This window comes from Salarias fasciatus, chromosome 9 (assembly GCF_902148845.1).
Source record: "Salarias fasciatus chromosome 9, fSalaFa1.1, whole genome shotgun sequence".
In the NCBI taxonomy this organism is placed as follows: domain Eukaryota; kingdom Metazoa; phylum Chordata; class Actinopteri; order Blenniiformes; family Blenniidae; genus Salarias; species Salarias fasciatus.
The window spans coordinates 4,684,826-4,710,618 of record NC_043753.1 but is presented as its reverse complement, the minus strand read 5'-3'; the positions used below and the strand labels follow the sequence as shown (position 1 = coordinate 4,710,618).

Here is a 25,793-nt window from a genome sequence, read left to right as displayed (position 1 = left end):
TGTTAATGATCAAGACCTCGGTTGTACAAACCTTATATCGCATGATATCCCACTCCTGGACCAAACCCCTGTTCGGTAACGTCATCGCCGCATCCTGCCATCCGAATATGAAGTTGTAAAGGAACACATCCACCAGTTGCTTGAGTCGCAAGTCATCAGAGAGAGTTCGAGTCCCTACGCCTCGCCAATAGTGCTCGTTCGTAAAAAGGACGGCAGCTTACGGCTCTGCGTAGATTATCGGCAGCTCAATTCTAAGACAAGGAGAGATGCGTTCCCGCTTCCGCGGATAGAGGAAACCCTTGACTCCCTTTCTGGTGCTTGTTGGTTTTCTACACTTGACCTTGCAAGTGGGTACAACCAGGTCCCCGTTACAGAGGAAGACAAGCCAAAAACTGCGTTCTGTACTCCTTTCGGCTTATTCGAGTGGAATCGAATGCCCTTTGGTCTCTGCAATGCGCCCAGTACATTTCAGAGGTTAATGCAACGCATATTTGGAGGTCAGCAGGGCCAGTCATTACTTTTATATCTGGACGACATTGTAGTCTTCTCTTCCAGTATCGATCAGCATCTGGAGAGGCTGGCTGGTGTGTTGACTAGGCTGCAGGCAGAAGGTCTGAAGGTCAAACTTTCAAAGTGTCGCTTCTTTAAGCGCGAAGTCAGCTATTTGGGTCATGTAATCTCAGACAAGGGCGTTTCAACTGACCCCGCGAAGATTCAGGCAGTTGTAGAGTGGCCTGTTCCCACTACCGTTTCGGAGCTGCGCTCATTCATTGGCTTTTCGAGTTACTACCGCCGGTTCGTGGAAGGGTTTGCAAAGCTAGCTGCACCGCTGCATCGGAAGGTGGCCGAGCTATCAGGCAAATCTCGGAAGAGGAGTGGGTCAGGTGATATTAAGGGTTGGGAACAAGAGTGTCAGAATAGTTTTGACATGCTTAAGACCAAACTTACAAGCGCGCCGGTGCTGGCGTATGCAGACTTCAAGCAGCCGTTCATACTTGAGGTGGACGCCAGCTATTCAGGCTTGGGAGCTGTGCTCTCTCAGGAGCAGGACGGGAGAGTGCGCCCTGTGGCCTACGCAAGTAGGGGGCTTCGGAAAAATGAACGGAACATGTCAAACTGTAATTCAATGAAGCTTGAACTTCTGGCCCTAAAATGGGCCATGGGTGAGAAGTTTCGGGAGTATCTTCTTGGACATAGATGCATTGTTTACACCGATAACAACCCGTTAAGCCATTTGCTGACTGCCAAACTTGGAGCTGTGGAGCAGCGCTGGGCTGCGCAACTCGCATCCTTCGATTTTGAGTTGAGGTACAAACCAGGGAAGAACAATGGGAATGCAGAGGCATTGTCCCGTCAGAAAGATGTTGGCCCTCAGGACTTGGCCGCCTTGGGCCCTGGTTCTTTGGTTCCACTTTCGTTGCACAAATCTGCTCCTCTGCAGATGACGGAGGTGACACAGTCAGTGGTGTTTGCTTTACCAGGGCATTCCCCAAGTGATGTCCAGGCCCTCCAGGATGCAGATCCTGTTATTCAGGAGGTGGCAGCCTTCTGGAGGCAGCATCGGCAGCCCAGTGCAGATGACAGGAAAGCTCTCTCTCCTTCCGCTTTGGTTTTGTGCCGGCAATGGAATCGCTTGGTTGAGAAAGATCATTTGCTTTACCGTCAGATTCGTCGCCCGGACGGTGGCGAAGATGTGCTTCAGTTGCTGTTGCCAGCATCTATGGTTGATGAGGTGTTGACTCAAGTCCACCAAGAGCATGGTCATCAAGGGACTGAGAGGACCCCAGCACTCATTGCTTTTCACCTGTTGTCCCCCCCTTCGAGGGGGAGTCTTCTCCAGTTTCAGTTGCTGACTCCACTATTACGAAGGCCTATGAACAAGCTCCGTCCGGACCGGGAGGACACTCCTGTCGGTCCTGCCCGTGGACTGGCTTCGGTTCTACTGCTGGGATCCGTGGTTCTTGTGCTGGACCGTCCAACGGACTGTCCTCAACATTGTCCTAGGCTTTACTTCTTATTGTCTCATGCTAGCTGTTGCCAAAGCTGTCCGTCCCTGGGAGAGGGATCCCTCCATACTGTGGTTCTCCCCAAGATTTCTTCTTTTCCCACTGGGTTTTTGGAGTTTTTTCTTGCCGGATGTGAGGGTCGAAGGCGGTGGTTGCTTCGTTCTGTCTCGTTACTGTAAATATTGACATATTACCATTATGCTTATTCACTGTTTTTACTTTTACCGACCAATGTAACATCTTGAAGCCCTCGGAGCAACTGTTGTTGTGATACTGGGCTATACAAAAATAAATTGATTGATTGATTGATTGACTACTGCGGTCACGTTGTTACTGGCCGGGGATGTCAAAGGCAGTGAGTCAGTGGTGCAGGCAATGTGAGCGTTGTCAGATCGCGAAGGACTCGCAGCCCCCTGCTCGAGCTTTCATGAGTCATCTTCTGGCTTCCAGGCCAAACGAAATCATCGCTCTTGACTTTACTCTTCTGGAACAATCTCAACATGGGTTTGAGAATGTGCTTGTTATTACTGACGTGTTCAGTAAATACACCTTAGCCATCCCAACCCGTGACCAACGAGCTTTGACTGTTGCTGAAGTTTTGGTGTCTGACTGGATCTCCAAATTTGGTGTTCCAATTCGAATTCATTCAGATCAGGGACGCTGCTTTGAAAGTCAGCTGATGCAGCAACTTTGCCGTCTTTATGGAATCTCGAAATCACGTATGACACCTTACCACCCGGCTGGGAATGGGCAGTGTGAGCGATTCAATCGAACGCTCCACAACTTACTTAGGGCATTACCAGTGTCCAGGAAGCGAGATTGGTGCACTTGTCTGCCTCAGCTCTTGTACGCCTATAACACCACACCCCATCAATCAACTGGAGAGTCTCCGTTCTATTTGATGTTTGGCCGAGAACCTAGGCTACCGGTTGACTGTTTATTGGGACGGGTTGAGGATCCTCTTGATGGTGATCCCCATGAGTGGATCCTGGAACATCAAACCCGACTGCGTCTTGTGTTTGAGGAGGCAAGGGAACGTTTGAGATTGTTGGCAGAGCACCGAAAGGCTCAACATGATCGGTCTGTGCGTGCTGAACTCTTGAGGGAAGGACAAATTGTTTTGGTGCGCAACACCAGTGTGAGGGGTCGTTGTAAAACCCAGGACCTCTGGTCTTCCGTTCAACACATTGTCCTGCAAGCACCAAGGGATGGTGGAGCGGTGTACACCATTGCACCCGTTGGGGACCAGGCAAGGGTAAAAAGAGTTCACCGTTCATTGATTAAGGCATGGTTTGGAGCGAATCCCTTGGATGTTGCCCCAAATAACAATATATCTGAGGTTCCCGTTCACTCACATAGTGGTTCTTCTAGCGATGATGACTTGTGGTACGTGGCGTCTGAGCAGCCACTTGCTGTAGGGTGCATACCTGTTGCACCCAGTGGTTTGGAGTCGGTTGCGGAATTACCGGTCGAATCGATCAGTACAACTGTGAGAAGGTCGGAATGCGCCACTGCTGGCTGCCATCCTAATCCTCACAACTTGCCCCGTTCAGTATTGAACACTAAATAGGTCTAATCCAATTGGGATTTGTCGATCGTTGGGTCGACGATCCAAGCTGGGGGGGTAGAATGTAGTGGTAGGCGTGCACCGGCCTCCAGAACGCCCACCCAGTAACCAATCCCGCTGCGGCAGAGTTGTGATTAGAGTAACTCGCCTCACCTGTGCGTCTCCTCTCCTCTGGCGTCCACACTCCATGCAGCCGATTCCAGAGACACAGACACCTCTCCTTAACGCTAAAAGAGCTGGTCACAGATTCCTAGCTCAGGCTTGGTGACCTTGCGGCCGTTCATGAGCTATGTGGTGAGTTGTACTCGCTCGTTGTTCATTCATAAAATTATATGCATCTAATCCGCGTCATCATAGGTCTCCGGTCTCGTATGTGTGGGCTGCCTTGTAGTTCCTCGCTCTCTATTCTTGCGTGAAGCGCTTTATTGGTGAGTGTAAGCGAAACGTTCATTCATAAAGCCATGTGCAAACTATCATGGGATGTTTTGCGCGCTGTTTCAGACTTACAGCTGAGTGCGAGGTTTGTTTTCCTCCTGCTGCTCCTGGTTCAGAGCGCCGCCTTGGTGAGTAGTGGGGCTCTTCAGTCACAAAGTTAATCCATAAAAACATAGGCTAATACAGTTTGCTTATTTAGGTTTCCAACCGGGCCTCCTCTTCTCCCCTGATTTGGTACTCCTCTCTGGATTTTTGCGTTCCTCTCCCACTTCCTACTGGCTCGTTGTCTGCCGCTACGGAGCACTGTGAGCAGGGTGACGTATAGACTGTTGGACCGAGCGACCACTTGAGGGCGCCGGTGCCTTCCACAAAGACTAAATGTGCGCTCTAAAACAAAATGAAACCAAAACAAACTGTTGTGTGAAAGTGTTTGGGTGGAAAATATTTTAAACCAACCGGAAATGTCTTATTTGATTAATACACTGTAAAATAAAGGTTATATTTTTTTCTAAATTGCCTCTGTCCTCTTCAGTCCACCTACTTGTGCTGCCTTATTTAACTGCGGGGCTATTTTAGTTTAGTTGCTGGTTATACCAGCTGGCGTTGTCATTGTTTACAGTTTCTAAGTTGATGTTTATATCATCCCACTTCTGACGCCACTCGGCTACATTCTGGACAGGCGGCAGACTGCTGGCTGCTCTCCAGCGCATGCTGCCACTCTCTGGTGAATTCCAGTACTACACATTATACTCAGACCAGCTCGGATCCGCGATCCGGGGCTCTTGACAAAACATCCGGGGCTTGAGCCCAAGTAGCCACCCCCTAGATCGCCTATGTCTCAGATTATACATTATTATTGAAGTCCAGAACAAGGGAAGTGTGGCCAAATACTGTTATATTTATTGTGCCTGCACTGGAGAGGAGAAACTGTCCGATCTCACTGTACACCGTATAACAACAATAAAACCATTCTGGTTCTGATTCTGATTCTGATTCTGATGGCTCTAGTTTCAGTGTTTATGTGTGAAAATGAAGCATGATTCTTTTCTCCTAGAAGTTCTGTTTGAATTGTGTATTGACGAAGCCAGCGTAGTGCTGGTTTAATGATATTCACACGGTAAAACATGAAAATAACATCACAATAACCCGCTTTTTTCAGTGTGTCCACATTTCTATTGATGGAGACATTGAGCAGGAACAGGGAGTGATGAGGAAATCCACACAGGGCGACTCCTGCTGGGCATTTTTTAAACTTCTTTCATGAAGTCAGGAGTCGAAAAAGGTCAGTTTAGCCTCGAACAATGAGGACCAAAGAGCAGTGAAGCACAGAGTGAGCTTCTTTGTGTGATACTAATGCAACTATTATGAGGTATTTACAGTACTGACAGTAAAAAAGTACTGAGTGGAGAAATAGGAATCATTTAGACTTTGTATTTTTTTATTTCACTAATGTCACTGTGGTTTCTATCAAAGTTAGTGAGGAAGCTGTTTCTGAATCCTTTGATGATAATAATCATCACACACTTTCATTCCTAAAACATTTCACTGTTTCATTCACACAGATTCATTGCATTAAACTTTATGTTTATATCTGTTCAGCAAAATCAGTGTTTATTGTCAAGATGATCAACACCTTCATATTGTGATTATAAAAAGGTTTATTCTTCTGTACTGTTCCCATCATGCACTGCTTTCTTATCAGCAGCTGCAGGCCGAGGGCCTGTGAGGTAAAGAAGTTGTCACAGTTATTCTGGTCTGCCTGCTGAACATGACAACAAGATTCTATCAGTTATTGCAGAAATTTACCTAAATATTAACAACGTATATCAGATGGAGGCTGAGCTGCACAGACAGGAGACACAGTCTCAGCTCTACTTCATTTGTCTTTATTTAAAATGATTCAACAATAAAGAAATAAAGTGGCAACAATAAAACAGGAGCAGAGTCCCCGTTGGTGGAGTTGGACTCTGGAAGTTTTCAAAAAGTTCATCTTTAGCCTTAAAGTCCAGCCTCAGTCAGAGAACTGGAGGACACGTCTCAGATTTCCTGTCAGCATAAAGGAGGAGGAGCAGCTGTGTTCAGGTGATCCAGGTACAATTATGTCTCTGAGGACAAGAGTCCAACCAGGAAACCAAGAAGTCCAAAGGACGACTTCCAGTCAGCGGTGTCAGAGGAGGAGAACCAGGTGAGAGTTTGTCCAGTTTTTGTCTTCTAATGTCAAAGAGTGACTGAGTTTTTTCTCCGTGGACGTCAAAAGAAATGATCTGTGCCTCTTGAACAGGTTTGTCCTGATTCTCTCTCAGCCTGACTGAAGATGAGTGATGTGGGTGAAGAGGAGGACAGAGCAGAGTCTGTGGACAGGGACGAGACGCCAGCTGGTCCTGCAGAGTCCAGGTACAGAATCCACAAAGACACCAAACACAAGAAGAGATGCAGCTCTCAGTGTTTCTGTTGGCTCAAAGTGAGCTTCTCTCAGTGTGAACGTCTCCACACTGCATGATCACCGAGCTCATGGAGCAGGCGTTCATGGTGAGGCTGGTCTGGAACCTTTGAACAGACACAACCATTAAAATGTGCTTCTGGAGGTGAGACTGAGTTCAAAGTTCAGCTGCGTGTTGATAAAGTAAAACGTTTATAACTGCACACTTCTTTATCTGCAGGCCGTAAAACATGGAACAAAAGTTAATCTGTGACTGCAGCAATGAAGATTGAGGAATATTTGGTCCGAAGTGATTCAAAGCTTTAATTTTATGCATGTTTTGTTATTTGCTGAATTTGGTGCAACAGGGTTGTAAATTCATGTCAGTTTTAACATTTTCTCAGGGACAGAAACAGTGGCGGTGCCAGAGGTTTTTTTTGGAAGTTCCGTCTCTCAGTGGAGATGCTGGGGAGTTTAGGGATCTGTGGTTTATTTTCCACTGTAACACTGACAATACGTGTGCACTGCACCGTGCACGTAGCAACCACGCACATACAGGGAACGTTTTGCAATTTAACAAGACACAAGAAATTCTACCAAAGTTTTAAAGATGAACGTTTTACAAGTGTGAAACTCAAACACACCACTGACTGGAACCCTTCAGACATTTTGGTCATTGACAGGGACGAACAGATCAGTTCCAAGCAAAACACACAGCAGGTTTTCATTTCAGCCTCACACACTGAGACCACAAACTCCTGCTGCCAAATACTGAAACCTTCACTGAAAGACAAAGATTTGGTTCAGTCGTTCTAATGACAGATTAATAAACATCACAGAGAGAAAACCAGAGGGAGTCACCATCTGGATCTCAACACTGAATAAACAATAATCATGGACTTACCGTTAGATGTCACAATAAAACGATTCGTCGGTTGTTGTGATTGAGAGTGAAGGCAGAGTTGGGGTTAAATCTCCTTCCTGTTCACTCTGTTTCCAATACGGGGACATTTCAGCTTAAAGCACTTCATGTTTTCTGACTATAAATAAATAACGCTCACCAGAAAAAAGCGCTCTCATGAACAGGAAGTAGCAAGTTCCAAGGCTGATGAACCTTCAGCTCAGTGTGTGTTCTTGTGCTGCCGTGATCAGAGCCTCCATGTTTTCTCAGTCCAGTATTTTCTCTCCATTGGCAGATCTTCTTGATTTCATCCACTTCCTCTATCTGGTGGTGCTACATGCCCTGCAGCACAGCGGCCCCCAAACCTTTTTCCACCACTGACCGGTTTTAAACAACATAGTTTTTCTAAGAACAGCAGGACAGTGAATAAAAACACTACAATGAGGGTTTAATGATGCAGGGATTTAAAAAAACTGTCAGGAGTTCAGCACGAAATGAGCTGCAGAAGTGAAGCGTTTTTCAAAATAAAACTCAGTACAGACTCACGGATATTTAAATGAACAATTTCAAAATAAAACTTTATTGTTGCTTTGCAGCCCGGAACGAAATGATCCACGGACCGGTGTCGGTCCACAGCCCAGTGGTTGGGGACCCCTGATGTAGAGGCCTGTCTCTCCATTTTACCTGCTCCTCCTCATTCTCGTCGGGTTTCTGCTGTCTGATTCCTTCACTGAGTTTCTCATCTTTCTTCTTCCTGATGTATTCTTGGATTTTCGATGTTTCATCTTGGATGGAGGCTCTGACTCTCACTCGTCCTCCACCTCCCTCTTTTGAAGCATCCATCAGTCCCCTGTTCTCTGTAAACATCCCGTCTCTCTGGGACTGCTGCTGTTGGAGCATTTCATCATTTCTGTGTTGGAAAAATGATGAGGAGGCATTCATCTGATGTTAGCAGTCAGAGTTAGCAGCAAGCATGATGGGAAGTGTTCAGCAGTGAGTTCCCTGCAGTCTGAACAGCAGAGGACGTGCTGACGTTTCTGCTGCTGCTGGGTTGAGATTCACTCTGGAGCAGATTGAAAATGTAACGTTGATTTAAAGTTTTCACCTGCTGTGTGCAAATGTTTCTGCATGTTGGTCGTATTTCCTCCATTTGATGAAATATACACTCTGCAAGTGTTGTTTTAATCCATTCTCATGAAATTGATTGATTGAAATTCGTATTCTGTGCGAATGCACTGAAAGGATGTTGGAGGGTAATTCACATCTTACCTGAAGTCCTGAACTTTCATCTTCATTGTTTCATTGTCAGTCTTTCGCTGCCAGCTGGTTTCAGATCAGACTAACCTTCAATTTTGACTCATGTTTCAAGACTCAGAATATTTGCGTTCCAGGATTGTGTAAACACTGAAACTATCACATGAAAGAGTAAACTCTCTTCTTTCATTAGGAAAAAAAGCTGGTTTGTACCTTTCAGTGTTCTTTAGTAATCATCAGTACAACATCGGGTGGTTTCACCAAAAACACGTCTCTCTGAGAAAAAAATGGAGAAAACAAGTTTTTTCTGAAAAACACATCTGAAGTAAAACAGTGACTCTGTTGGTCATATTTTTTGATCTCAGGACGCTTCAATCATCTGAACAGTAGTTTCCCTTTTTAAAACAAAGAAACACCACAGACAAGGGATTATTTTCTTTTTGTTTTTATTTTTTTATTTAACCTTTCTTCAGCCAGTAAGGTCCCATTGAGATTAAAACCTCTTTTTCCAGGGAGTCCTGGACAGCAAAATAATTTATTCACAGATATATATGACGGAAATGTCAGAACTTTTCAGATTTGCATGTCTGTGTTGGGTTTTACATTTGGTTATAAGTATTAAATTACTAAAACTATGGATTACCACAGGTAGTTGGTTACTTTTAGTAGTTTTATGAAAATTGTTATTTTGAGTACATTGTTATTTTATGCTTAATAATTACTTTGTGTGTGTGTGTGTGTGTGTGTGTGTGTGTGTGTGTTGTTTACAGGAGCAGACCCACAGCAGAGTCTTCAGGATCCAGCAGGTTGTCTCTGAAGAGTTACCGCGGGTCCAAAGAGTTTCCACCAGACTTCAGTGTTGAACCTGGACCTTCAGACACAAAGTAAGAAACTCTTTGTTTCCTGTTGTTTCCTCCAAACCAGAGTGAGAGATGTTTTGCTCGCGTTCAGATTCAGTTCTTTATTCTGAATCAGTGTGAGAGTTGAAGCTGGATCTTTGTGTCTCTGCTGTGTGTCGTGTTGCTCAGAGTATCATCATTTCTGGACTGGAAAAATGATGAGGAGGCATTCATCTGATGTTAGCAGTCACAGTTAGCAGCTAGCATGATGGGAAGTGTTCAGCAGTGAGTTCCCTGCAGTATGAACAGCAGAGGACGTGCTGACGTTTCTGCTGCTGCTGGGTTGAGATTCACTCTGGAGCAGATTGAAAATGTAACGTTGATTTAAAGTTTTCACCTACTGTGTGCAAATGTTTCTGCATGTTGGTCGTATTTCCTCCATTTGATGAAATATACACTCTGCAAGTGTTGTTTTAATCCATTCTCATGAAATTTATTGATTGAAAAACTTTATTTATCTCCAAGAGGCAATTTATTTGGCAAGAGCAGCACATTTGGCAGCTTCAGAAATGTGGGGAACAGAACATTTGTCAGGTCTCTGAGGAGTTTTACATTTGGTTATTAGTGTTAAAGGAATACTCCACCCAAAAAATGATTTGGCCTCATTTTCTACTCACCCTCATGCTGAGAAACACGCTGGAGCACTTTTTTGATGTTCCAAATGCAGCTGGAGTTTCTGGGGGATTTTTGTTGTCAACAAACAGGGACCGACGGAGCCCGAAAGAAAAAACGGTCTATAAAGTCCACAAAACGTGTCCATTTTCCTTCAAACTGGTCGTCCGCTGTAATCCAAGAGTCCTGAGTGCGTAACGTCCATAATTGATTCTTAACGAGGTAATTTAGTACATTTTAAGAGCCTAAACAGTGCGCTCTCGTACAGCTCCAGTGCATGTCTGCGCTAGCACCCTGAACTACGGAAGCCGCAGCAGACCAAGCAACACGCTTGCGCGCTTTCAGCGACTACTTTTCTAAATTGCAAGCGTAGAAGAAGAAGTTCCGTGGTTTATATTCTGCTGTGAGTGACCGAGCTGTGGACAATCACAAAAGTGATTGGCTGCTGAAAGGGCACAAGCGTCTGGCTTGGTCTGCCGCGGCTTCCGTAGTTCAGGGTGTGCGTGCAGACGCGCACTGGGGAAGTACAATAGAGCACTGTTTGGGCTCTTAAAATGTACTAAATTACCTCGTACCATCGACTTAATTATGGACGTTACGCGCTCAGGTCACTTGGATTACAGCGGATGAGCAGTATGAAGGAAAATAGGCACGATTTGTGGACTTTATGGACTGTTTTTTCTTTCGGTCTCCGTCAGTCCCTGTCCCTGCAACTCCAGCTGCATTTGAAACATCAAAAAAGTGCTCCAGAGTGTTTCTCAGCATGAGGGTGAGTAGAAAATGAGGCCAAATCGTTTTTTGGGTGGAGTATTCCTTTAAATTACGAAAAGTATGGATTACTGCAGGTAGTTAATTACTTTTAGGGATTTTATTAAATTGTTAATCTCAGTAAAATGTTATTTAATGGTTAGTAATTACAGTGTGTGTGTTTGTTTGTTTACAGGAGCATACACACAGCAGAGTCTTCAGGATCCAGCAGGTTGTCTCTGAAGAGTGACCGGTCCAAAGGTATTCCACCAGACTTCAGTGTTGAACCTGGACCTTCAGACACAAAGTAAGAAACTCTTTGTTTCCTGTTGTTTCCTCCAAACCAGAGTGAGAGATGTTTTGCTCGCGTTCAGATTCAGTTCTTTATTCTGAATCAGTGTGAGAGTTGAAGCTGGATCTTTGTGTCTCTGCTGTGTGTCGTGTTGCTCAGAGTAAATGTTTCTTGGTGTCCACAGAGAGAAGAAGAGCAGTGATGTCTGTGAGGAGCAGCAGGACCAGGGTTCTTCATCAGGACTGCAGCAGCTTCTAGAAGAACATAAGAAGAGTGTGAGGAGGAGATGTGAACGTGTGACTGAAGGAAGTGATGAAGCAGGAGGAGGAAGCCTCCTCAACAGGATCTACACTGAGCTCCACATCACAGAGGGACTCAGTGAGGAGCTTCAGAGGGAACCTGAGCTGAAGCAGCTGGAGACAGCTTCCAGGAAGGAGAGCCTCCATCACACTGCCATCAGGGTTCAGGACATCTTCAAAGCCTCGGCCCAGCAGCTCAGACACATCCGAGTGGTTGTGACCAGCGGCGTGGCCGGCAGCGGAAAAACCTTCTCGGTGCACAAGTTTCACTCTGGACTGGGCCGAGGGCCTGGAGAACCAGGATGTCAGTGTGCTGGGTTGTTCTCTCCTTCAGGGAGCTGAACCTGATCAGAGAGCGGCCGTACAGTCTTCTCACGCTGCTCCATGTTTTCCATCCGGCTCTCCCAGAAGCTGACGGCAGAGGAGCTGGCTGTCTGCAAGCTGCTGTTATCTTTGACGGTCTGGATGAAAGCAGACTTTCTCTGGACTTCAGCAGCAAACGGCGGCTGGTTGACGTCTCCCAGCAGTCTTCAGTCAGCGAGCTGCTCACTAACCTCATCCGGGGGGATCTGCTGCCCTCGGCTCGGAGTCTGGATCACTTCCAGACCTGCAGCGGCCAATCAGATCCCTCCATCATGTGTGACAGACGAACAGAAGTGCGAGGCTTCACTGACGCCCAGAAGGAGGAGTACTTCAGGAGGAGGCTGAGTGATGAGGAGCTGAGCAGCAGAATCATCTCCCACATCCAGACCTCCAGGAGCCTCCACATCATGTGTGGAATCCCAGTCTTTCTGCTGGATCACTTGCTACAGTTCTGGAGCACATGTTGAGCAGCGAGCAGAGAGGAGAGCTGCCCCAGACCCTGACTGACATGTACTCCCACTTTGTGCTGGGTTCAGACACACAGGAAGAAAGCTCAAGTACCATGAAGGACCTGAGACGGGTCCACAGGAGCTGACGGAGGCTGACAGGGAGCTTCTTCTGAAGCTGGGCAGGATGGCCTTGGAACATCTGGAGAAAGGAAACATCCTGTTCTACCAAGAAGACCTGGAGCAGTGTGGTCTGGATGTGACTGAGGCCTCGCTGTTCTCTGGAGTTTGTACTCAGATCTTCAAAAGAGAGTCTGTGATCTTCCAGAAAGCCGTCTACAGCTTCGTCCATCTGAGTGTTCAGGAGTTTCTGGCTGCAGTCTTCATGTTCCACTGTTTCACCAACAGGAAGACAAACGAACTGAAGACCTTCCTGAGAGAGGACTGGGAGCAGGACTGGGAACCAAAGACTTTTTCCGGAAAAGTGTTCAAGGTCTTTGGATTTGGTGGTTCTTTCCCATCTCTGAAAAAGTTCCTGAAGAAAGTCCTGCAGAAATCCCTCAGAAGTCAGAACGGCCACCTGGACCTGTTTGTCCGCTTCCTTCATGGCCTCTCTCTGAAATCCAACCAGAGACTCTTAAAAGGTCTGCTGGGTCGGACAGAGATCAGTCCAGGAACCATCCAGAGAGTCATCCAGAACCTGAAGGGAGATCACAGTGATGAAACGTCTCCTGACAGAAGCATCAACATCTTCCACTGTCTGATGGAGATGAAGGACCTCTCAGTCCATCAGGACATCCAGAAGTTCCTGAAGTCAGAGAACAGATCAGAGAAACTCTCTGAGATCCACTGCTCAGCTCTGGCCTACATGCTGCAGATGTCAGACCAGGTCCTGGAGGAGTTGGACCTGAAGAAGTTCAACACATCAGAGGAGGGACGACGGAGACTGATCCCAGCTGTGAGGAACTGCAGGAAGGCTGAGTGAGTCCACATGTCATCATGATCAATGTCTCAGTGATGTTTGTAGAAAGTAGTTCCTGCAGTTCCTCTGTGGAGATGTTCCTCAATCAGGGCTCCATGTTCAGGCCTGTCTGATCGTCCTGGAGAACAAAATATGTCGATCAGCTTGTTCAACCAGAGAAGTTGATCGTGCTGCAGAAGCTCCTGATGCTGTTGGTTTAATAAGACCAGAAGACAAGCTGAACGTGCTGCCATGTCTTCTTAGTGTATATCTGTGGTAGAGTTATAACGCCACCTAAAGGCCTGGTGTGTGTACTGCAGTGTTTTTAGTTTTCATGATGTCCTGTGGATGAAGATACATGTAACCCCAACATTGTTCATACTGCAGGCACATTTTGGCTGAAAGTTTTTTTTATTCCAGCAAGTTTCTTTTTCTCCTGACTAGAAATGACTCAGGCTTCTTCCAGAAGTTAATAAGATGATGTACAAGATGCTCTGTTGTGGAAAAAAAATATTTCTCAGCTTTTACTTGGATTTGAACAAAAAGTGGCATGTCCAAAATTATCCATCCCCTTCTCAATAATCAATATAAAAACCTTTCTGAGCTACTACAGCAATCAAACTCTTCCTGGAATTGCTGAGCAGCTTGTTGCATGTCTCCACTGGGTTTTTCCTCCATTCATTCCAGCAGTGAGCTCCAACTCTTCTGTTTGGAGGGTCTTTCCATCACTCTGATCTTTAGCTTCTTCACAGAATCTCAGTTAGATTCCAGTCAGGACTCTGGTGGGCCGCTGCAAAACCTTCATGTTTTGGTCCTCTCACCATTTATTCACCACTTTTTACTGAGATTTCTGGGTTGTTTTTGTGTTGAAATGTCCACTGGAGCCCATGGCCAGTTCCTCTGTAGACTGTCCTGATGTTGTTGTTCAGAATCTTGATGTGTTGCTCTTTTTTCATGGTGCAGTTCACTGTGATCAGGTTCCCTGGTCCACTGGCTGAACCCCCCAGAGCATTCAGTTCCCTCCACCATGTTTATCAGTGAGGAAGGTGTTCTTTGGCTTGAAAGTTTCTCTGTTTTTCCACCAAATGAAAGATAACTCATTGTGGCCAAACGATCCATTTTTCTTTCATCTGACCATAAAACAGAAGGAGCAGCAGTCTTCTTTGTCCGAGGAGCATTTCCAAAGGCCAAGCAGGCTTTTGTGTGTCTTCTGGTTCATTCATAATCCTCGTGAAGCCGAGCAGAGTTCAGCAGCTCGGGGTGTCCTCGAACAAAATGACATTATTTTGTTCACACAGGAGCTTCTGGCAGAAGAAAGTTTGCGACCCCGACACCCTCGTCGGGCGCTAACTTTCTTGGGCTGTGTGGCCTGCAAAACCTTCTGTGATTGGTCAGATATCCATGGTTTACCTCGGCATTCCCCATTACTGAACAACAACTTGAACAGAGAGGGGAAGCCTGGTGGAGGAGAAGCCATTTATGTGGACACAAAACTAAAACTAATGCATAAAGTGGTGCGAAAAATCCCAACAGCAAGGAAGTGTGTGAATGCATAACAGTTGAAATCTACATGGAAAAGAAAAGAATGTGACAGTGAGCTGCATTTATGGATCACCAGGTTCTAATATATATAAATCAGTGGCGGACCGTGCATTTCACACTAAGGCCTTCAGAACAGATCCGCCTGAATCAATCCACCTCTCAATAACTATTTTGTCTCCAAAAAAATCTGATTATGCAGATATGCACATAAAGAGTTGTTGCACAGCAGATAGATACTTGTGCAGCCAGAATAAATGCCTTTGCTGAAGTGCACAAGTCTCCTCCTACATCTGTGCACATACAATGAGCATCATCAACTTCATGAAACAGCAATATTATTTCGGAAAAGAGGAACATTTTACTCACCAAAATCCCGATTATTTGAAAAACAAAATACATCCTCCTTTCCTTCCTCAAAAGAGTTCAACTGCTCTGTCATATAGATTATCCGTGCGTTTCAGTTCCATAAATCCAGGGCTGAAAGTCCAGCTGCCCTGTGGGATTTCTGGCGTAAGTTTTATTTCTCTTCAGGTTTTCTTCTTCTTCTTCTTTGGAATAATTGCGGTGGGCGACCAACAACTTAGGTGCATACCGCCCCCTACTGTATCTCTTGGTGAATGTAAATCAGAAGGCCTGGATCTGCTGTTGTTAGAAGCTGGAAGGCGCTGAGTCGCCAACTCGAAATCTGATTGGTTGAAGCAGCTGTCTGATTGGTTGAAGCAACTGTCTGATTGGTTGAAGCAACTGTCTGTTTGACGCTTCACTTTACTTCACTGCGCCATCAGGAACGGATAGCGAAGGCCTCGGGCAGATTTCTTTGACCCCAGCAGCAGATGATGCCTGAAATCTGATTGGTTAAATGATTTAATATGAAAAAAATATGTCTGGAAGCAGCGCGACCACGGGAAAACTATGAAAGGAACTGGAACATACCGTTTGGAATCATTTATTAATTATTTATAGACAAAATATAATTTACATCAGTCTGTAATTCAGATAATTTTTAGGCCAGCAGAGAAGGCTTTGCAGGCCCTGACGGCCCACCACTGATATAAATGAAATCTTCAAGATCTCCACAACACTTCATTTTGATTTATTTTGCTGATGATACAAATATAATTTGGAACAGGGGAGAACCTGGAACAACTCACAAAGGAAATGTCATATAGATCAGTTGAAAAAATGGTTTGATACAAATAAACTGTCATTAAATTTGGATCAAACATTTCATTTTGTTTGGTTCCTGTAAAGGTAACAAGGACATTCGAGTTATAACAGAGGATGTAAAAGTGGAGAGGGTGAAGGAAATTAAATTTTTCGGGGTGATAATCGACCAAAGCAGTGGCTCTAAACCTCACCTCTGCCAAGTTCAAGTCAGCAAGGAGCTGAAAATGTTCCTGTCAAGTCCTGTCAATGATCTGTCCTGAAGAAACGTGGCTCAGCACTGTGTGTCAGGCTCTGGATGCACTGATCATACTTGATGAAGATCAGAGCTCAGTGACGGTTTATATCTCTTCATGAGGTCTGATTATTAGAAGAATCCAGAAAATGACCACAGATGATCATTTTGATTGAAGACTTTTGATTTGAACATTTTTAAAACAGAGAAAGAAACTCAGAACGCTGTGAACAAAGATCAGTTCAGTCAGAATATTACACACACACACAAACACACACACACACACCGTATTAGACTCAAACCCTCAACCTTCCTGCTCTGAGGCACTAACCTCTGCTCCACCTGCGGCCCGTCAGTCTTCACTGCTCCATGACTCCAGAACTCCATGTTCTCTCCTTCATGTCCACATGAAGCCAAAGTCAAACCAGAGAAGAAGATCTGAAGCTCTGATGTCAAACAGTCCAACAAAGTGTCCTCTCTCATAACGTCCTGTCCTCTCTGTGTCTCATTACAGACTTTCTTCCTGTGGACTCTCTGATTCTCACTGTGAAGTGATCTCCTCAGCTCTGAAGTCTGACCCCTCCCATCTGAAACATCTGAACCTGAATCAGAACAAGCTGCAGGATTCATCAGTGAAGATTCTGTGTTCTGGACTGGAGAGTCCAAACTGTAACCTGGAGGCTCTGAGGTCAGATCACTGTCTGAAGTTAGAATCTGTTGAAGTCAAATGACTGAGAGGAGTTTAGGAGGATTCCAGATGTTGGAGGGACAGAGAGTGGACTGAGCTCTGCAGCATGTTAGTGATCAGCATGTTGATGAGAGCTCTTCTCCTCCTGGAGGCTTCAGCTGTTTGGACTTTACATTTCTAAACTCTTCCAGTCTGAACCTTCTTCAGCTCTCAATGACTTCAACATCAGACTTTGTCCTCTAATCTCACTTCTTTCTCTCTTTATTCAGGTTGGAGAAATGCAGTTTGTCAGAGATCAGCTGTTCTTCTCTGATCTCAGCTCTGAAGTCCAACCCCTCCCTCCTGAAACATCTGAAACATCTGAACCTGAGTCAGAACCAGCTGCAGGATTCAGGAGTTGAGCAGCTGTGTGGTTTTCTGGAGAGTCCACTCTGCAGTCTGGAGACTCTGTGGTCAGACTCCATGTTTGAGTTTGTGTTGTGTGAAAGTTGTGTTGACACTGATCAAATCAGTCACAATAATTTTGTTTCATCTATTTTAATGAGTAAGTTCACAAAACATTCTGGCACTTACAAGAAATCACATCTGTACACATCTTTTTTTCAAGTTTTATACATCAACCAAATTAAAGATTTATAAAATAAAACACAAACAAAAAATGTGCGAAACAAAGTGTCAAACATGGCCCTCATAGCAAAATCTGTAAAATAACATACAATAATGAATAATTGCTTGAATTATTAATGAATAATAATTAAGAGTGTGGGGGAATGAAGCCTAAATATGAGCATAAAGTCAATGAATAGTTGACATTTCTTGTTACATTTGTTAAGCTCGCTCTGCCTGGAGAATCTCATTTTTTCTACTTTTTCAAAAACATCACCTCGTTGGTCCAAAGTGTATTGGATGGAGCATTTTGGGATTTCCAGTGGAGGAGGAGATGGGGTCTCGCTATCAGAGAAGTGAACATTAAAACCTCGAACTGCTCTGATGAGAAGTGAGAATGTTCTTCAGGAAACCCAAAGACAGCCATATGAGGAGAAATGTCAGTTGTTCTGAAAGTATCTGAGACATGATGTCAAAGTAAGACGTCCTAATCCTGAATCAATAAGGGCTGGTTCCTCTACCAACACTCCCGACCCGTCTTTAATATGAGGTATTGATCGTGAGGCTGCTTAGCGACATAACAGGTGAGCTGATAACCTTCCAGGATTTTCCCCAGATTCATAATATCTAGAAGGAGAGTGTAGTGAGAGACGTTCTGCCTGGTTGGTTGTAATCAGGTCCAGCTCTGTTTTTAAAGCCACACGTCGCTTCAACAAGTCTGGAGAAGGAGTGTCGGCCAGCCGTTGATCTCCAGATTCTAGATCAGCTGAGAGCTTTTGAGTGTTTGAAAGATGAATATTTTCCTCATGTGAAGATAAGAAATAATGTGACCCTGTAAATAAACCTTTAAAGACTCCAACAAGAGCACAGTTGAAACAGGCTCAGACTCAGATTGGTTCAAAGAGATTAAATCTTCAGCAGAGTTTATAATAAACTTATGAAATTGATCATCAGATAAAAATGAAATGTTAAATCTCCACTGAGTGGGATGTCGAGATTCAGGTGACATTTGAATGTCCAGGGATGAAGGAGCCTGATCTGAAACCAGAATAGGATGAAATACAATATCAGTCACTTTGAGCATCAGTCTGGTGTCAATAAAACAATAATCTATACAGGAAAATGTTTGGTGGCCATGTGAATAAAGGAATATTGCCTCTCAGTAGAGTTACAAAACCTCCAGGGGTCGATGTAGCCATGATTAGACATAGAACTGCAGAGAGCTTCAGCCGTTTGGGACTGGATTAATCCAGGTTTCGAATTGAAGCTTCAGTGAAAAACCTCAGCAACCAGGAGCCTCAGTCTAACTTGATCGTTGTTTCTCATGTGAGTCTCCTGCAAAAACAATCAGAAGACAATTTCAGGCTTAAAGTGAGTTCACATTCATTCTCAAGAGCTGAAACCTGAGCAGAAAGTTTCTCCTCTTTCTTCTGGAGCTCCACCACATCATGTGTCCAGGTTGATAGTGATCCCTCCGTCTCAGTCACAGTGGCCTTCAGCTCACTCAGTCTGACTCGCTAGCCGCTACGCTAACTGTCAGTTCTGTCTTCACTCTTTACTGTTCTGACTTGATTTGGGACAAAAATGGATTCATTGACATCGAGAGGTCACATGTTCACACTGGAGCAAGATTTAAAAAATGTGTGTGTGTGTGTGTGTGTGTGTGTGTGTGTGTGAGTGTGAGTGTGTGTGTGTGGACTGAGCTCTGCAGCATGTTAGTGATCAGCATGTTGATGAGAGCTCTTCTCCTCCTGGTGGCTTCAGCTGTTTGGACTTTACATTTCTAAACTCTTCCAGTCTGAACCTTCTTCAGCTCTCAATGACTTCAACATCAGACTTTGTCCTCTAATCTCACTTCTTTCTCTCTTTATTCAGGTTGATGGGCTGCAAATTGTCAGAGATCAGCTGTTCTTCTCTGGCCTCAGCTCTGAAGTCCAACCCCTCCCTCCTGAAACATCTGAAACTTCTGGACCTGAGTTGGAACCAGCTGCAGGATTCAGGAGTTGAGCAGCTGTGTGGTTTTCTGGAGAGTCCACTCTGCAGTCTGGAGACTCTGAGGTCAGACTCCATGTTTGAGTTTGTGTTGTGTGAAAGTTGTGTTGACACTGATCAAATCAGTCACAATAATTTTGTTTCATCTATTTTAATTAGTAAGTTCACAAAACATTCTGGCACTTACAAGAAATCACATCTGTGCACGTCTTTTTTTCAAGTTTTATACATCAACCAAATTAAAGATGAATAAAATAAAACACAAACAAAAAATGTGCGAAACAAAGTGTCAAACATGGCCCTCGTAAGAAAATCTGTAAAATAACATACAATAATGAATAATTGCTTGAATTATTAATGAATAATAATTCAGAGTGTGGGGGAATGAAGCCTAAATATGAGCATAAAGTCAATGAATAGTTGACATTTCTTGTTACATTTGTTCAGCTCGCTCTGCCTGGAGAATCTCATTTTTTCTACTTTTTCAAAAACATCACCTCGTTGGTCCAAAGTGTATTGGATGGAGCATTTTGGGATTTCCAGTGGAGGAGGAGATGGCGTCTCGCTATCAGAGAAGTGAACATTAAAACCTGGAACTGCTCAGATGAGAAGTGAGAATGTTCTTCAGGAAACCCAAAGACAGCCATATGAGGAGAAATGTCAGTTGTTCTGAAAGTATCTGAGACATGATGTCAAAGTAAGACGTCCTAATCCTGAATCAATCAGGGCTGGTTCCTCTACCAACACTCCCGACCCGTCTTTAATGTGAGGTATTGATCGTGAGGCTGCTTGGCGACATAACAGGTGAGCTGATAACCTTCCAGGATTTTCCCCAGATTCATAATATCTAGAAGGAGAGTGTAGTGAGAGACGTTCTGCCTGGTTGGTCGTAATCAGGTCCAGCTCTGTTTTTAAAGCCACACGTCGCTTTAACAAGTCTGGAGAAGGAGTGTCGGCCAGCCGTTGATCTACAGATTCTAGATCAGCTGAGAGCTTTTGAGTGTTTGAAAGATGAATATTTCCACATGTGAAGGATAAGAAATAATGTGACCCTGTAAATAAACCTTGAAAGACTCCAACAAGAGCACAGTTGAAACAGGCTCAGACTCAGATTGGTTCAAAGAGATTAAATCTTCAGCAGAGTTTATAATAAACTTATGAAATTAATCATCAGATAAAAGTGAAATGTTAAATCTCCACTGAGTGGGATGTCGAGATTCAGGTGAAATTTGAATGTCCAGGGATGAAGGAGCCTGATCTGAAACCACAATAGGATGAAATACAATATCAGTCACTTTGAGCATCAGTCTGGTGTCAATAAAACAATAATCTATACAGGAAAATGTTTGGTGGCCATGTGAATAAAGGAATATTGCCTCTCAGTAGAGTTACAAAACCTCCAGGGGTCGATGTAGCCATGATAGCTTCAGCCATTTGGGACTGGATTAATCCAGGTTTGCAAGAATCCAGTTGAGAATTCAGAGCACAGTTCATGTCGTCGCCAAAAATAAAGAATGTTTCATTTAGAGATGGTCAGTTTTCTAACAGCTCGTTCATAAAAATATGGTTATAAAAATTTAGTGCATAAACATTGACAAGTACAACTGGAAGAGGGAATATAGTCCCTAAAAGAATCAAATACCTGCCGTCCTGATCAGAAAGGATTTCAGTTTCTACAACTGGAAGTGATTTATAAATCCGGATTTAATTTACATTAGAACAAGAACTTCAACCACATTTTCGGATGAACAAAAAGAAGAGAGAAAAACACTGACTAAGAGTTGATCAGCAGCAAGAATACCCAGATCCCCCTCAGCGACCACAACCCCGTCCCCAAACAACAGGATACCAGAGCAGACTCCACCAGGAGCCAAGAACCAAGTAACTTTCATGCTCCAAACGCAGCAGGAGCTCCTGCAACACAGACTGAATGTAGACAGAAACTACAGGATGTACATTCAGCAGATCAGTCCAACCTGAACATGTTATTAACTTGTTAGAGGATTAAAATATTCGTCCCACTGCCATTCATATATCAAACATTACATCAACACCACAGTGAAACTGTTTCAGTGTTTAAAGTCATTTTGTAGGCAGCTGGCTTTTAAAGGTGCTGTAGGCAGGATTTTGCTAGTCAGTGCTAATTTTTCTGTTTTCTTTGGATTAAATGTTAGAGTATCCATTGATAATCCTTTAGGAGTGTAGTATAATTGCACTACCGCGAGGGCGCAGCGTTTCCATCTGTCTCTGTTCTGAGCTGAAAAGGAATCTCCACAGCTCCAGGTATCTTTGACCAATCAGAAGAGCCCATTAGGCTCTAACCGTGATTGGTCGAGGGGCGTTCGTCGCACGTTCTTGTGGGAGGGGCTTAACTTGCGTAAGGGCGTGATGTCAGAGAAAACAGGACAGGATTGGCTGTGCTGGGTTTCAAATCACCATCTTAGATGGGTCAAATCGCCATCTTGCTTAGGTAACCCTAAGCAAGATGGCGGAGATGTGGAATCCTGCCTACAGCACCTTTAAATCAGATCTCCAAGGTCCATTTAAACGCCTCATCTTCCTGTTTTTCTTCCTCTCCTCCCAACAGCCACACCTGCTAACTCACAGCGCCCCCCCACGGCCATTTCTGAACATAGACATGCTGGATGTCAACCCACAGCATGAACAACACTTCAACACACCTGAAACCTGATATCTGTGTCAACTGAACTTTAACATTTGCATCCTCATTTTCACCTGATTATTCTGATGTTATTTCTGTGAGATCTCCAGTGTTGGCAAGTTACTTTATAAAAGTAATTAGTTATAGTTTCAAGTTACTTCTTAGAAAAAGTAACTGAGTAACATTTTAAAAGTAACTAATGACTAGGCAACGTCACTGTTGTGTTACCTTTAATAAGAAATGTTTATATATGTCAATTTGGATTCCCTCTCAATTAAACCTTAAGTTCAGTTATTTCTTCTAAAGCTGAATCTATGATGAATGAAATAAATGGACACTTGACAGAATAAATTACAAACAGGAAACACTACATTAATCTAAATTATTCAAACGTTGCTGTGTGATAATATGAGACAAGACACCAATCAAATGTGATTAGTAACTGCAGATAGCATTTCTGCATTTCTTAAAGAATAATCAAACACAGTAGATGTGTGTCAACAGATGTCTGTCCTTCCATTAAAAGCTGCCTCTGAATGATCGGGGCTCTCTGGCTGTATCTCTGTCTGCTCTGCCCTGTCATGTCCGTGCCTCACTGAGGAGCTGTTTGTGTGTTAACATCCGTCCAGGTCTTCCTCTGGTTGGTTTACGATCACAGCGACTATCGTCTCATCTGGCTCCGACTTTCGGGGACCACGCCATCTTTAGCTCATGAAAAAGATTTCTTTTCACTCTCCTGAACGCCAAAAGTTCTCCAGGTGAAATTGGCACTGTGACACATTCTGAGCGTCATGAGATGAGTGACATGAGTCGTGGCTCGGTCGTCACGTGACGCACTTTGCACCAATACTGTTCCTTCTTTCTGGACATGAACTTCATGCTCCGCAGGTTTGTTGGAACAGCTGGACTCAAGAGGAGAAAACCAAGTTAAACACAGTGAATTATAGTAACGGACCCACGCAGCATTTTATTGTCAGGAACAGAAACGCCGTTGTAATGCTGGAAAAAGTAATTAGATTACTCCTTCCTAAAAATATTAACAGTGTTTATTTTCAGGCGGTTATTCCCGTCACTGGAGATCTCCCCTCTAAATCTCCACATTTATTCTCAAGAGCTGAAACCTGAGCAGAAAGTTTCTCCTCTTTCTTCTGGAGCTCCACCACATCATGTGTCCAGGTTGATAGTGATCCCTCCGTCTCAGTCACAGTGGCCTTCAGCTCACTCAGTCTGACTCGCTAGCCGCTACGCTAACTGTCAGTTCTGTCACTTGAACAAGTTTTTATAAAATGTGTGTGTGTTTGTGTGTGTGTGTGTGTGTGTGTGTGTGTGTGTGTGTGTGTGTGTGTGTGTGTGTGTGTGTGTGTGTGTGTGTGGTGTGTGGTGTGTGGTGTGTGGTGTGTGGTGTGTGGTGTGTGGTGTGTGTGTGTGTGTGTGTGGTGTGTGGTGTGTGGTGTGTGGTGTGTGGTGTGTGGTGTGTGTGTGTGTGTACTGAGCTCTGCAGCATGTTAGTGATCAGCATGTTGTTGAGAGCTCTTCTCCTCCTGGTGGCTTCAGCTGTTTGGACTTTACATTTCTAAACTCTTCCAGTCTGAACCTTCTTCAGCTCTCAATGACTTCAACATCAGACTTTGTCCTCTAATCTCACTTCTTTCTCTCTTTATTCAGGTTGTTTGGCTGCAGGTTGTCAGAGATCAGCTGTTCTTCTCTGATCTCAGCTCTGAAGTCCAACCCCTCCCTCCTGAAACATCTGAAACATCTGGACCTGAGTGAGAACCAGCTGCAGGATTCAGGAGTTGAGCAGCTGTGTGGTTTTCTGGAGAGTCCACTCTGCAGTCTGGAGTCTCTGGGGTCAGTTGACTGTCTGTTACTGCTGTAGAAGGAGAAATGTTTGTCAGCAGCTGTGATCTGAGACTCTGATCCTGCAGTGAGAGAGTGGACTGAGCTCAGCAGCAGGTTACTGATGTGTGTGTGGACATGAGGAGGTGTGTGACTGTTGTGTTGACGTCGATCAGTCAAACTTTATTTATCAAACACTTTTCATACGTTAAGCAGCACAAAGTGCTGAAAACAAGCTCCAACCATGACGGGACGACAACTAAACAAAGGAAAACCGAAACAGAGAACCCATCCCTTCAACACTCCATATGCAGACACACGCAATCACACACACACACACACACACACACACACACACACACACACACACACACACACACACACACACAAACAGTGGGGAGATCTGGCAAGGCACTGAGGATCGTGGAAAACAGCACAGTTTGGGGTCGTCCACACTGGCAGGGGTCACAGGTCATGACTGCCGGGGGCGTCTGCACCCGAGGTGGGGAGCCCCCCAACCAGCCGGGCCAAAGGGCCTCATGGACAGAACCCCCAGCAGCAGAGCTGATACAGCCACCAGTGTGGAGGACCTCCTGAGGAAACACTGGGGTTAAAAAGTATAGAAAGGAAGAAAAAATAGGATAAGAAATCTAAATGAAGAAAAATAAAATAAAGTGAGCATTTAAAAGAGTTAAAATACATCAATAAGATAGATACGATGTAAAACCTGAAATCGTAAAATTAACTATAATTGACATAAAAAATACAGCAAAATAAACAGCAATAATATGAACTTGGAAGAATTTAAAAGGTCAATTAAAAGCCTGTTTAAAAGGTGAGTCTTTAACCTTCTTTTAAAACTCTCAGCAGTCTCTGCAGTCCTGAGCTTCTCCAGCAGGCTGTTCCACAGATGGAGGCTATCGTGGCTAAAAGCTGCCTCACTGTGAGTTTTTGTTCTTCTCCTGATGTGGATCAGAGGAGCTGCTGGAGGAGCTCAGGATCCACGAGGGTCGATGTGGTCAAAGCTGATCAGATCAATAAGATGGAGCAAGGCCGTTAAGACATTTAAAAAGTAGTTAAAGAAGCTTAAAATCCACCCTGAAGCAGACAGGGAGCCAATGCTACGACTTTAAAGCTGGTGTCATGTGGACCCGCCCTCTGGTCCTCATCAGCAGGTGTGGCTGAGTTTTGCATGAGGATGATGTGAGTGATGAAGATCCACAACAACAGAACAGCTCATTGATCAGGACACAGTAATGTGGAGCTGCTCATTTCTCCATCAACACATCTGGTTGGTTCCTCCTCACTGATTCTGCTGCTTTCTCTCTTTATTCAGGTTGTGGGGCTGCAGTTTGTCAAAGATCAGCTGTTCTTCTCTGGCCTCAGCTCTGAAGTCCAACCCCTCCCTCCTGAAACATCTGAAACATCTGGAACTGAGTTGGAACCAGCTGCAGGATTCAGGAGTTGAGCAGCTGTGTGGTTTTCTGGAGAGTCCACTCTGCAGTCTGGAGGATCTGAGGTCAGACTCCATGTTTTGTTTGTGTTGTGTGAAAGTTGTGTTGACACTGAGGTTCAGACATCAGGCTGATGTGAGAGTGATCCACTCTGAGGATCTCCAGGAAAAACTGAATCTTCTTCTCAGAGCTTCAGTCCTGTGACTGTGGCAGAGCCGTGTGCAGCTCCACATTTCAAAGCTTGGTAGAAGAAGAAAGTTGCTGCAGTGGATCATTGACTGAACCTCTGACACGCTCCATGTTGACCTTCAGCTTTCAAAGCAGGCTGATCTCTCCTGGATCAAACTGTCACTGATCTCCCAGCTGGAGCTCCAAACTCTCACAAACTGCAAACTCTTGACTTGTTGGCTTTG

General features: G+C 44.5%; 1 protein-coding gene and 2 long non-coding RNA genes across 3 annotated transcripts; 2 read left to right on the top strand and 1 right to left on the bottom strand.

Annotated features, from left to right (window-relative positions):
- Positions 1-1,121: 1,121 nt before the first annotated feature.
- LOC115394003 (uncharacterized) lies at positions 1,122-8,523 on the bottom strand. Its single transcript, XR_003931999.1, has 3 exons — positions 8,434-8,523; positions 1,791-1,796; positions 1,122-1,132 (listed from the first exon to the last, which is right to left on the bottom strand). It is a non-coding gene; the product is annotated as an uncharacterized LOC115394003 (long non-coding RNA).
- LOC115393998 (uncharacterized) lies at positions 6,346-11,368 on the top strand. The gene is made up of 3 exons (XR_003931995.1): positions 6,346-6,402; positions 9,359-9,466; positions 11,317-11,368. It is a non-coding gene; the product is annotated as an uncharacterized LOC115393998 (long non-coding RNA).
- A 5,753-nt stretch (positions 11,369-17,121) lies between these two features.
- Positions 17,122-25,437, top strand: LOC115393985 (NACHT, LRR and PYD domains-containing protein 14-like; the record flags this gene model as incomplete). The annotated part of the gene is made up of 4 exons (XM_030099108.1): positions 17,122-17,282; positions 19,312-19,494; positions 23,756-23,938; positions 25,263-25,437. Coding segments are annotated over 4 exons (702 nt in total), but the record flags the coding sequence as incomplete, so codon positions are not given.
- Positions 25,438-25,793: the final 356 nt, after the last annotated feature.